This window comes from Callithrix jacchus, chromosome 6 (genome assembly GCF_049354715.1).
Source record: "Callithrix jacchus isolate 240 chromosome 6, calJac240_pri, whole genome shotgun sequence".
Lineage (NCBI taxonomy): Eukaryota > Metazoa > Chordata > Mammalia > Primates > Cebidae > Callithrix > Callithrix jacchus.
Window position 1 is genome coordinate 151,808,348 of NC_133507.1, and position 14,098 is coordinate 151,822,445.

Below are 14,098 nucleotides of genomic sequence, written 5' to 3' on the forward strand. Positions count from 1 at the left end.
TCTTACAAAGATTAAATAAATTAGTGGGTGTATAAGTGTTTAACATATATTATATGCCATATATATTTCAAATATGTATATTTGAAATAAAATATGAAATGAACTTTCAAAATGTGAAATGAACCTTCAAAATATGGAATGAAGCATTTATACTGTTGCTTGAGATATATGTGAAATAGTGATTTCAATTAGTTTTTTTCTAATGTGAGAATAGGAAAATGAAATATAAAGTGAATCTAATATTAGCCATCTAATTCTTCATACTTTAAAGGCTAGGGTTTAAATCTTTTTATTTATGCATTCAACAGGCTTTCAGAAAGTTACATTTAAATGGAATTTTTGAAAAGCAGTAATATGTATAATACAGATGCTTGTCTGTGCCTCTGATTATATTATCCTACTTTCTCAGGGATAAAGAGAGGCGGACCTAGAGTCTGCTTCACCCAGAGTAACAGAGCTCCACAGAAAAGAGTCCGAACAAGAGGTAAAAAAGAAAAGAGGAATGCACTTTCAGTAACCAAACATCTAATTTACTGTGCTTTATGCTGTATTTTCAGTAGTAAACCTATTTCCTTAATTGTTTTATGAAACTGACTGTCGAGACATGTATCCAATTTAGTCATTTCCAAAACGTGTCAAGGAAAGAAGGAAGTGAGTTGGCGATGCACCTACAACCAGACCCCAGGGGCCCAGGGGACACGAAAGTGCTACTTCCGCTGAAATGATACATTTCATGGCTGGAGATAGTCCATTGCCATATAAAGGGTATAACCCATAAGTTACTTAGCTGACCTTCCTCTGGCTACACAGAAAGTCACAGGTTGCATGCTAAGGGTGAACCAGAGTTGTGGTTATAGATCTGTGTCCTAAGACTTTCTTTTCCTTTGTGTGGGCTTGAAGTGATCACTTGACCTTATTTTCTTCAGTTTTCTCATTTGGAAAGCAGGAGCATGAATTAGGCCAAGCATCTTTTTAAAAAATTTTATTTTATTATACTTTAAGTTCTGGGATACATGTTTGGAACATGTAGGTTTGTTACATGGGTATACATGTGCCATGGTGGTTTCCTGCACCCACCAACCTGTCATCTACATTAGGTATTTCTCCTAATGCTATCCTTCCTCTTACCCCTCACCCCCAGACAGGCCCCAGTGTGTCATATTTCCCTCTCTGTCAGCATCTGTCATTTTCTGACTTTTTAAAGATCATCATTTTAACTGGGGTGAGATGGTATCTCATAGTGGTTTTGAATTGCATTTCTCTAATGAACAGTGTTAGTGAGTTTTTTTTCATGTTTTTTGGTCGCATAAATGTCTTCTTTGAAAAGCATCTGTTCATATCCTTCACCTACTTTTTGGTAGGTTGTTTTTTTTTCTTGTAAATTTGTTTAAGTTTTTTGTGGATTCTGGATATTAGCCCTTTATAAGATGGATAGATTGCAAAAATTTTCTCCCATTCTGTATGTAGGCCAACCATCTTTCTTATTAGTCCGGCCCAGTCCCAATAGTCTGCCTTTCTAAAAATTTGTACCAGGACCAAGGACAGCTCCCCTGTTTCTCAAGACTTCTGTTGCCCAGGCTGGAGTGCGGTGGCGTGATCTCAGCTCACTGCAACCTCTGCCTCTCAGGTTCAACCAATTCTCCTGCATCAGCCCCCCAAGTAGCTGGCATTACAGGTGGGTGCCACCATGCCTGGCTAATTTTTGTATTTTTAGTAGAGATGGAGTTTCACCATGTTGGCCAGGCTGCTCTTGAACTCCTGACCTCAAGTGATCCACCTGCCTTGCCCTGTGCTGTGATTACAGACATAAGCCATCATGCCTGGCCCTACATCTTTGGTTGGAAGGGCAGGATTTGCTGCTCATCCTCCTGGAGTTCCTTTGAAGAACTTTCACCCCCTACTTCTGTGAAATCAAGTCTCCAGTTCTCCATCTGCCACCCTGTATAATTTTCAGATTATTCTAGAGCTCCCTGAGCTCTTCTCTCAGCTATGGGGGAAGCTGACATAAAGGAGAAGTGAAAAAGCAGAGAACAAAAATAGAAGGCAGACATCATCTCCATTAGGTTATCTCATCATTATCCTCTCCCTGCTTGCTCAGTCAGTGCTAAAATGGGGAGACTGAGTATGGGCTCTGGCTTCATCTAAGGCTACTTACCTGCAGCAAAACAGCATAGCTGGAGAGCTCCTGTCAGACCAGTGACAGCAAATGTGTTTCATTATCATTTAAGAATCAGTGGAGCTTACTAGATTAGAAGTTTTACTAAGTCTAATTTCTCTGCTAAAGCATTCCATTTTGTATGAAATTTGAAAGGTGAAATTGGGATAGATATTCTGTAGTTATGTATCAAAAGTGCCACTTAGAAGGAAGACTTTGAAACTCCAGAAATTTTTGGAATAGATTTTTCTAAGTATCCCTTGTGTCTATAAAGGAATTACCTCAGTAGGGAGGGGGGATGTGCCTTTGCAAAGTGAGACAGAGTGAAGAAATCCTCTCTTTCAGCTTCAAGAAAGCGCAAAGACAAAACTGTGGATTTTAAGGCTCCTTTACTTCCAGTGACCTGTGGTGAGGTGAAAGGAATTTTACATAAGAAGAATTTGAAACAAGGTAGGTTTTATGGTCTTCTTTAATTTGCAGCTCCTATCTGAAGGTATCACAAGTAGTGGGGAATTATCATGTGAATTATACATCATTCAAGGAGTTTTGACCCCAGTTTGTCTTGAGGGAAGGAGGAAGGGATCCCTAAGATGACATTTCAGACTTTAAGAAATCATACCCATTAAATTCTCACTCACACAGGGATTGTCCACAGGGTGCCCAAAAAACCAAAGAGAAGTGCAGGAACATCAATTCACAGATGGAAAATGTCACATATTTTACCTTGAGTCAGACAGAAAAGGGAAGAGGCCCTCAGCCTCAACCTTCATATTCTTTCTTCCTTCTGGAGTCCTGTCACCAAGGCAGGGTGCATGACTTAGGGTGACAATCTCAGGTTTTAAAATTAGGAAGCCTGAGTTCCAGCCTCGGCTGTGCCAGGAGTGACTGTTCCATTCTGGGTAGAGAAAAGGGGCCTTTCTGAACATGAAATTTCTTATCCAAGAGAGAGAAAAACAATTGAACACCTGCCTCATGATATAGCTGTGAGAACTACTTTACATATTAATGTAAAAGACATAAATTTACATGTTTTTATTGTAAATTATAAGAAACTTTGCAAAAAATGTCTATTAGAATGGCTGTCATCTCAGACTACTCATAATATGACTCTTTGGATGCCAATTAATAGAAATGTTTGCATTGTGACTAGTTCTAAACAGCTTTACTGAGATATAGTTCACATATCATACAACTCACCACTTAGAGTGTACAAATCAACTATTTTTTTTTGAGACCAAGTTTCGCTCTTGTTACCCAATCTCTGCTCATCGCAACCTCCGCCTCCTGGGTTCAGGCAATTCTCCTGCCTCAACCTCCTGAGTAGCTGGGATTACAGGCACACACCACCGTGCCCAGCTAATTTTTTGTATTTTTAGTTGAGATGGGGTTTTCACCATGTTGACCAGGATGGTCTCGATCTCTTGACCTTGTGATCCACCCACCTCGGCCTCCCAAAGTGCTGGGATTACAGGCTTCAGCTACCGCGCCTGGCCAAATCAACTATTTTTTGTATATCCACAGAATTGTACAGTCATCATTATCCTCTAATTTTAGGACAATGTGTTACCCACTAAAAAAAAAACAAAACCCTTGCCAATTAGCAGTCAATGCCCATTCCCACCTAAGCAGCCACTAATCTATTTTCTGCTCTATAAGTTTGCCTATTGTAGGCCTTTCTATAAATGGAACTCTATAATACATGCCCTTTACTGACTGCCTTCATTCACTGAGCATGATATTTTCAAAGTTCATCCACAGTGACTGTATTAGTACTTCATTCCTTTTATTCACAAATAATATATTTCATTGTATAGATATACTACATTTTGTTTATAAACTCATTATTTGGAACTATTTTCACTCTTTGGCTATTATAAATAATGTTTTGAACATATGTGTAACAAGTTTTGTGTGAACATATTTCAGTTCTTTTGGGTGTATGTTCAAGAGAGGAATTACTAAGTCAAATGGTAATTCTGTGTTTAACCTATTGAGGAATCACCAACGTGTTTTCCACAGTGGCTGCACTATTCTATATTCCCACCGGCCATGTTTGAAGGCTCCAATTTCTCTATATGCCCGCCAGCCTTGTTATTGCCTGTTTTTTATTACAATCATCCTAGTGGGTGTGACATGGTATCTCATTGTGGGTTTGCTTTGTGTTTCCTTAATGACTAATGGTGTTGAGCGTGTGGCTATCTTTTACACAAACATTAAATTTTTTTATTGGATAACATTTCACAATTAGTTTTTAAATATCAGCTACCCATGATTGCAGAGATGTGAAAACTTCTGTTCAATAATGCCATTAAACTGCACAAAATATGTTATTGTTGAGAGTGCAGAGGTTGCTGGAGTGGCCCCCTGAGCCATAGGGCACCCATCTTAGACAGTAGCCACAAGTTGAGGATCTGCCTCCAACATTGCCCTCAGAGCCATCTGGAGACTCAGGCCTGGTCTCTACTTCCAAATTTGAATAGCAAATTGGAATCCTCTTATCTTTCGGAATCACTTGCTTTTCCTTCTGTAAGTGCTTTTGAAACACTTAAAAGGATGCTCTTGATATAACTATCACTTTCTTCATGGATGAAAGTCAAACAAATGTGTACCCTCACAGGAAATATCCTTAGAGGGGACTTTCAGGCTGGATTGGGGCCTCTGAAGCTTGAGAGGGAAGGGCAGACCCTCCTGCTGTTGATCCGGATCACAAATTGTGTGATCAGTTGGTGAGTGGCCACAGTCTGAGCACTGGGAACAAAGAGAGCTCAGGATCAACTTACCCTGGTCTTACAGGAATCTTGGTGAAGTGTATACAGAGTGAGGATGGAAATTGGTTCACCCCCAGGGAATTTGAAATCAAAGGAGGCCACGCAAGATCAAAGAACTGGAGGCTGAGTGTGCGCTGTGGCGGGTGGCCCCTACGATGGCTGATGGAGGTATTCCAGTGACAAGGGGCCAGACCTGTGCCCCTTCTTGTTGTTCGCTAATAATGAGGTCACTGTTTATTCACCAAATGTGTGTTAGGTCATAGCTAAAGCCTTGATGCCAGGGAGTTGATCCTTTCACTCAGGAGAGAGGGACTCCACATTCATAACCACACTCCAGTGCAGCACATCCATGTTGTACCAGGAACTCCATCGGGATAGACACAGCAGCTTGGAGGAGGGAAGGGTCACTCTGACTAGAGTACATGCAGACAGCTTTGTGCACTGAAAGAAAGAAGAGAGTCGATAGTCAAGCAGTGGAGGAAGACACTTCAGAGAAAGAATGGCATACGAGCCAGAATGGCATGAAAACTAGAACCATGGCAAAAGTAGCTTTGCGGATTTATGTAGACAGGTTGTGTGCAATTAGGCATAATCCAACAATTGGGGCAGTTTGTAGAGGGCTTTAATGCCAGGCTGAAGAGATCAAACCTATATCTGAGATAACAAGGATTCAGTGAAATCTTTTAGGATTAGAAATGACATTTAATACAATATTTTATTTTATTTATTTATTTGTAGGAGACAGTCTTGCTCTGTCACCCAGGCAGGAATGCAGTGGCTTGATCTCGGTTCACTGCAACCTCTGCCTCCCAGGTTCAAGTGATTCTTGTGCCCCAGCCTCTCAAGTAGCTGGGACTATAGTTGTGCACCACCCTGCCAGGCTAATTTTTGTATTTTTAGTAGAGATGAGGTTTCACCATGTTGGCCAGGCTGATCTTGAATTCCTGGCATCAAGTGATCAGCCCTCCTCAGCCTCCCAAAGTGCTGGGATTACAGGTGAGAGCCACCGCACCTGGCCATAAAACAGTATTTTAGGCAGCCATCAGGCTTTCCCCACCAGCAAACCTATACTCAATCTAGAATGCTCAGCTCAAGTGTTACCCCTTCCTGAATGTTCATTGAGTTGGCCATGGGTCATCCCTTCCCAGGACTCCTGAGCCCTCTACTAAGGCCTTTCATTCACTGTTTTATATTTATTCTTTTGTGAGTGCTTTTAGTCTGTAGACCCCTTTAGGTTTTCCCATCTTCATATGTCCAAGATTGATCGGAGTGATTGACACCCAGTAGCATGCAGTAATTGTGTGCTGCTTGGATAGCTCTGGTGTAGAGACTCCAGTTGGAATGGCACTGGTGGGACTAAAAAAGAGGTGATAGATGGTAGGAGATTATTAAAACTCTTAGGATTTAGTAAAGAAGCACAAGCAAAGGGAAAATGGTCCTGAAGATGATTTTCTGGCTTCTATTGATTAAAGTATAGAAGCAGCACAAGCGAAGAGAGGGAGATGGTTTCTCAACCAGACACCTTGGGTTTGAGCTGGCAGTGGAACATTCCGGTAGAAATATTTGGGAGGAGGTTGGAAAAGCCAGACTCAGAAAACAGAAACACAGGCTGACCATGTACCTGAATCTTTTTGTATTTCAGAGTGGATTTCTGCATAATCCTCCAAGAAATAGGAAAAAGAAGGTAATTATTACATAACTTTCTACAGATTCTTGTCATATAACTGATTTAACATGCACAGAATCTTCTTTTATAGGGTCTGAAATTGGGTATTTATAATTAAATAATCTTCCACCTCCCCTACTACCCACCTTAAAACATTTTTTTTGGTATATGCCTTCAGCATTGCTAATTTGAACAGTAAATATATATGAAGCTAGGCCCTCTTTGGATTAAACAATTTCATATGAAGATGATAAGGAATCATCAAAATAGACCTCCCGGATGTGTTTTTTGCAATAAATGCAGATGCTTTAAGAATGTCAAAGTTGAAAAGTCAAACATGGTCATCAGATATATAAAACTATTTCAAAATAAGGTGCAAGAAATCATCTTCAACTCAAAATTCAGATTTTTTTCATTGAAGTTACTGTTTTCTAACTTTAGTGAAATCAGATGGAGCAGATGTTTGCTCACATTCATTTGAGACATATATGAAACCATTTATCATTTCATGAAATAGGCAACAAAAAGAATATTTATTTTCTGATCCTCCACATCATCTTTCATCTTCCAAAAAAATGTACACACAGACACACAGAATGTCTTCTCAAGGGGATATTATTTCCCATTACCAGGATGGTGCCACTGGGGAGGAACGTCTCTGAAGGTAGATGTATTTTATAGAAGGGGCTGATCAGGAAAATCTTTTATGTTGATGCCACCTCTTTGACTCTGCCAGAAGGACTGTGCAGACCTGTTTTTATCTGTGAAACTGATTTTTCCCTCTCTTGAAGAATGCAGCAAACAAATAGGTTAAGTGCAGTGTAGATTCAGGACAAGGTGATGTTTTTTCCAAGACTGGGTATGAATGACAACATGAGAAGGGGGAGGGAAGAAGTGTCATTCTTATGTACTTCAGGTAGAAATATGCATTTAAGACAGTCACAGACTTCTAAAACAGCCACTGGGCTTCATATTCTACTAGGAACCTGAGATCCAGGCCTTTGCATTAGCCAATGTTCTGGCTGATTTGAACTCTCAGCACTGAGACATTTTATCCACTGGGTTTCCTGAAGGGAAACTATTATGTCACCTATTCAGTGAGTACACTAAAGACCTTTAGGTACTCTCTACCTTTCCGCGGGTACCATGAGAAACTCAGTCTAAATGACCCAAATGAGCTGGCAATTGCCAACTAACTGACTCTGTCCCTATTCTGGGATGTAACACTTTGCAGCAACAAGCTGCCCTTGCCTCTACATTTTGTGAATCCTCATGGAGAGAACAGAAAGTCCCTTAAGTGGCAGACCTCAGGAACCATTATGAACTCCATGGATCCTCTGTGCCTCTCAGAGTTTCTCTTGCTTGTAGAGCCACTTGGCTTCTGGAAACTTCAGTGTCACTATCAGTGCCACATGATAGTGTCTCTGCTCAGTCTCATGACAAGGGCCACATAAACCTTTTTGTGGCAGCTGAGGTGTTGGAAAGCAATCAGATATACTCACCCAGAATAATTGTTGTATGAAAATGTTTGTTTAAGAGACTCCAGTAATTTCTCAGTCAGATAATATTCATTTATTCACCCATTCAACATATAATTATCAAGCACATACTAAATGCCAATAACCATCACAGAAGATTGACCTCAAAAATTATTTCAGACCAGGCATGGTGACTTGAGCCTATAATGCCAGCATTTTGAGAGGCTGAGATGGGAGGATGACTTGAGCCCAGGAATTTGAGACCAACCTGGGCAACATAGTAAGATACTCCTTCTATCAAGAAAAAAAAAAAAAAAAAAGAAACAAAACCCAGGCATCATGGTGCACACCTGTAGTCTGACCTACTCAGGGGACTGAGGTGGGAGGATCACTTGAGGCTGGGAGGTCAAAGCTGTAGTGAGCTGCGATTTCATCATGGCACTCCAGCCTGGGTGACAGAGTGAGACTCTGTCTCAAAAAAAAAAAAAAAAAAAGATTGTTTTAATTTTATTGTAAACATGGATGAATTACAAATGGGGTGGGATGGGAGATTCTAGGCTAGTCAGAGAGGTAGTCAGGGACAAGGTCACCTCTTAGGTGCTTGTTCTTTGGATCACACTTGTTTATGGCCTCTGTGCCCTGGGCTAGAGACAAAAGCTGAGCCTGTCTGTATCCCAGAAAGGAAGGATGCCAAGTCATGCAGTGGATACTCAAAAGCAGTCTAAATAAATCTAGTGGGTTACCTCTGAAAATTCAGTCAAGCTGACATCTTTTTGTGATTTGTATAGAAGGGAGAGGGTGAGGCTTTCAGGAAGAAGAGCTGTAGCACAGAGGAACTTGGAGGTGTTTTATCACCAGGGCTGTGTCCCTAGGAGGGCTGGAGAAAGCAGTGTTCTTCTTCTTGGGACCCTTGCATGGCCTCCAGAACTCTGAGCCTTAGGTCCCTGGAGGCTGTGGGGGATGAGTCCTCAGCCTGATTGTTTTTGCAGCTCCTCTGGGTGGGATGACACAAAGGCCAGCTTTAGGAGATATGACTGAGGGCCCCTTGGAGGAAGAGGACAAGTAGAGTTTCTCTGACTTGGCCTTTGCAAACTAGGTCCAGACTCCCTACAGGGAATGGGACTTGCGTTGGGCTGAACGGTAATACTTGGGCACTTTTCATTCTCTCGGTAGATATGTAGGCCCATAAAATCAGGGGTGAGGTAAAGGGAACACTGTTTAAAAAAACAAAACTTTAGACAAAATAAACTTAATAGTATTTATTGGAGCAAAAAGCAAGTCATGAATTGGGCAGCACTCAGAACAAAGAGAAGTTTAGAGAGCTCTTCTACAGCAGTCCAGACAGTGAGGCCAACACAGGAGTAAGACAGAGAAACTATATTTAATGCGTTATCATGGAAAGATGCTAATTAGAGGTTAGATGGCGGATTCTAGTTGGCAAATCTCTAGTTTCATTTTACTGTTTACATCAGGTTTCAGTTTGCTTACTTAGGAACTTAAAGCACTGGAGCCACCCCAGCCTGCTGGCCTTCTTATTTTCCCAGTTATTTTTTACAACTTGTTCCTGAATCCCTTCAAAGATGACTATTTAAATTTAAATAAGTGATCGACGGAGACAACACATTCAATATTATAAATCAACTTTCTTTCTTTCAACAGCGAATACTGAAGTCTCACAAGAATACCTCAGTTGACCCTTGTGTAAGTACAAATTCTGAACTATTACTCCCAGAATGTCCCACTCCTTTCTCCAGGCATATGTTCTGTGTCATGCCTGCTGTTCTCTGAAATATGTTCAGTCTCAGTTGGAGTATGTTGCTGTGTGTGATGAGCAAAGAATACCAGATGCATCACCGAAGCCAGGTATATGTGTCTGGGCTTGGCTGTCTCAGTGTGAAAGAACTCTTTCCCTTTGTTTCAGTGGAATCCTTCCAAAGTCCTTATTTCCCCTGGAAAGTGAGTATAGGAGGCTGAGCTCTAGACCCCTGTGGTTTCTAGAGACAAAGCTTGAAGTGGTAATGGGTAGGGCTGGCTTGGTGATTAGGGGGAAGGAGCAAATGTGAGAGGATAAGAGCATTTTCAAGTAAGTGGTGTGGATGAAAGGGAAAATCCCAAAAATGCACTCCAAGTTGCAGGTAGAGCTAAAGATGGTGTTAAGCATCAGCCAGAAGGAACAGGCCAGGCCAAGCTATTACGTTCAAGGTGCGGAGCCTGTCATTAGTCCTATAAAGGAATGACTCAGGGAAACCGTTAGGGTGCTGAGCTGGTTAGGACTGAAACCATCATGACCTAGCAAATCATGAGGCATTTTTACTCAACTGCTTATCTGGTGCTCAGTAATATGCACACCTTCTGATCCCATGGGCCCCATCCATTCTCTGCTTGCTATATGGCTGCCTGCTTTGGGTTCTGCTGAAATCATAGATGGGTCCCTTCTGTAAATGAAGTTGTGGTTTGATTGTTTTCATTGCAGTGAAATGTCTATTTTAGGCAGGGTCACCTTCTTGGACAACTATAGGGGGCAGCACTCACACAGAATATCATGCAATAACACTGACACATGATACTTAACAGAGGAGGGATAAGCAAATAGTTTTATATACACCTTACCTCCAAAGCAATCCTCCAACAAGATTTAGGTCTTATCCACACTGATTCGATGCTCAGCCAATTCAGGGATTCATGAGCGGTTAAAACAGCCCTGGAAGTCAGTGTTTGTGTGGCTGATTTTGTATGGGCTAGACGTGGAGGTTTAGGTTTCACAGCTGACAGCCAGATGTATGTGGGGAAAAGAGTGAAACAGTTCCAGCAAAGGTATGGTCACCTCTGTTAATCAGTTTTCCAAGGCCAGTAACAACATTGACTTATAACATCCCCATGCCTCCATAACCAGACTTTGCTCAGGTTGTATCTCAAATTGTCCTGCAGCCTGGAATCACCTGAGGAGCTTTAAAAACATATTGTTTCCTGTTTCCCACTTCTGGGGAAATTCTGATTTAATCAGTCTGTACTACTTATGACTTGAACATTAGAATTTTTTGAAGATCCCCCGATGTACCAATTCTGATACATAGACTTGCCCATTCTGTCACAAAGAAGAACATCAGTGCCTGCGCCTCAACCCTGACCCATTGATTCAGAATCTCTGGTGTTGGGTTCAGGACGTTAGCATTTTCTGTACTCTCCTGAGATGAGTCTAATGCATAGCCAGCCAACGACCAAAGAACCAGAGAAATCAAATCTCTTCTTGAAAATATATGGGTTTGGAAGGGGGGACAAAGGCATATGAGAGGCAGGACTAACTTGCTTCTCCTGTTCAGATGGACAGAACAGCATGTTGAGAGACACACTGTAAACTTTTGCCCCAAGAACCACCCCAGGAATATACCAGAAAAACTGAAGGAATCAGAACCCTTTGAAAGAAGTAGCTTGCCACTGCAAATTCCATGAGACAGCCGAAAAACTGAGAGTTCCCAAAGTGTGAGAGGGAGAAAGTCCATCTCTGAACACACAGCCTCACTGGGGAACCTGGAAATCCAGATCACAGGAGAAGGATTTAACCTAACCTAGACCTGAAATGAATTTAGGGAGCTGGCTGAAATATAAAAGTAGAAACAGCAGCAGGAAGAGCTCTCTCCCTCAAAGAACTCCTGTAGGCAGGTCCGCAGGGAAGTCATTTCTGACTTTATCTCACAGGAGTCCTTGGGGAGGGCAGTCAGTGAGATACAATCTGGGGAGGGTCATGGGGAGAAGGAGGCTTCTAGCCGAACTTTGTAGTAATTTTGACTAAGCACAAATTTTCCTGGTCAGAATCTGAAGGGTGTGAACCTGAAGTACAGATATATGCACAGAAGCCAAGGCAGACAGGGAGGGGTGAGACCTGAAAGCCCTGATTGCTTTCTCATTGGGAAGGCTTGTAACCTGGGGCAAGATCTTAGCTCCAGGCATAGGAGGCCTGGATGTAAATTTTGTTCTGTTGGCTGTTAGGGCACCAGGATGGTGGGAGTGAGACTGGCCTTTCTGGCTACCTGGGAGCTGGGTGAGGCCTGTCACTGCTGGCTTCCCCTACTTTTCTGGCAGACTGTGTGAAGCAGCAGAGGCAGCCATAATCCCTTCTGGAACATAACTCCATTGGCCTGAGAACCACTCCCTCATCCCCGACAGTGGCCACAGCAAGCCCTGCCTGAGAGTCTGAGCTCAGACACACCTAACCCTGCTCCCAACTGATGGTCTTTCTCTACCTGCCCCTGGAACTGAAGACAAAAGGCGTAGACTCATGGAAGATCTGTGACCTCACCCTTCACCCGAGAAACCTAAATACTTATCCAGTGACCTAAGGTCAAGCTTGTATCTCCCCCATACTACTTGCAGCTGATGCACTCTTGAAAGTGCTACCTCCTGGCTGAAGGCCAGCCAACTCAAGTCATGACAGCCACTCATAACAGAACAACCTTGCTGCAGGAAGGAGAAAACAACAGTGCATTCTACTGCCTTAACATCTGGCTACCCAGAGGTCCTGAGTCTGTCCCTGTGATAGCTTCACTGTTAGCATAACCAGCATTTGAGAAAACCAGTGCACTAAACAAAACTATGACCAAGGACTCTCACAGAATCCACTTCACTCCCCTGCTGCCTCCACCAGAGCCAATGCTAGTGCCCATGATTGGGAGGACTGAGAACAGAAAACATCATAGGACCCTTTGCAGATATTCCCCAGTACTAGCCCAGAACCCAAAAGCTCTGCTGGGTGGCCAGACCCAGAAGAACAATAACAATCACAGCAGTTTGGCTCTCAGGAAGCCCCATCCCTATGGGAGAGGGGAGAGCACCACCTCAAGGGATAACTCTGTGGGACAAGAGAATCTGAACAGCAGCCGTTGAGTTAGAGATCTTTCCTCTAACATAGTCTACCCAAATGAGAAGGCACCTGAAAAACAATTCTGATAATGACAAAACAAGGTTCTATAACATCCCCAGAAGATCATATTAGCTCTCCGGCAATGGATCCAAACCAAGAAGAAAGCTCTGAATTGCCAGAAAAAGAATTCAGAAAGCTGATTATTAAGCTACTCAAGGGGAAACTGGATAAAGGTGTAAAACAACTTAAAGGAATTAAAATAAAAATAGAGGATATAGATAAAAAAGTCTCCAGGGAAATAGATGTCATAAATAAAAATAAATTAAAACTTTTGGAAATGAAAGACATACTTAGAGAAATACAAAATACACTGGAAAGTTTCAACAATAGACTAAAGCAAGTAGAAGAATGAACTATAGAACTTGAAGGCCAGGCTCTCAAATTAGCCCAATCCAACAAAGAAAAATAACTTTCTAAAAAATCAACAAAACCTCCATGAAGTTTAGAATTATGATAAATGACCAAACCTAAGAATAATTGGTGTTCCTCAGCAAGAAATCGAAAAGTTTGGAAAACATATTTGAGGGAATAATCAAAGAAAATATTGCTGGCCTTTCTAGACAGTTAGATATCCAAATACAAGAAGGTCAAAGAACATCTGGAAAATTCATCACAAAAAGATAATCACCCAGGCAAAGAGTCATCAGGTTACCTAAAGTCAAGACAAAGGAAAGAATCTCAAGAGCTATGAGGCAAAAGCATTAGCTAACCTGCAAAGAAAAATCTATCAGATAACAGCAGATTTCTCAGCAGTAACCCTACAAGTTAGAATGGATTGGGATCCTATCTGTAGCCTCCTTAAACAAAATAATTATCGGTCAGGAATTTTGTATCCAAGAAACTAAGCTCATAAACAAAGGAAAGATAAAGTCTTTTTCAGACAAACAAATGCTGAGAGAATTCACCACTACCAAGCCAGTGCTACAAGAACTGGTAAAAGAAATTCTAAATCTCAAAACAATACATCAAAATATACCAAAATAGAACCCCCTTAAAGCCTGAATATCATAGGGCCTATTAAAAAAAACACACACAGTGAGAAAATAAGGTATTCAGGCAAATCCAGAGCCAACATAATACTGAATGGGGAAAGGTTGAAAGCATTCCTGCTGA

General features: G+C 41.7%; 1 protein-coding gene across 2 annotated transcripts in view; it reads left to right on the forward strand.

The window, feature by feature from the left end:
* Window positions 1-14,098, forward strand: part of SP140 (SP140 nuclear body protein) — an 83,706-nt gene that overhangs the window by 62,418 nt on the left and 7,190 nt on the right. For both annotated transcript variants that reach the window (XM_008999663.5, XM_008999666.5), the window contains exons 15-19: window positions 410-484; window positions 2,501-2,605; window positions 4,949-5,091; window positions 6,566-6,607; window positions 9,727-9,768. In XM_008999663.5, the coding sequence (XP_008997911.1) occupies window positions 410-484; window positions 2,501-2,605; window positions 4,949-5,091; window positions 6,566-6,607; window positions 9,727-9,768 (407 nt within the window). The remainder of the gene's footprint in view (window positions 1-409; window positions 485-2,500; window positions 2,606-4,948; window positions 5,092-6,565; window positions 6,608-9,726; window positions 9,769-14,098) is intronic.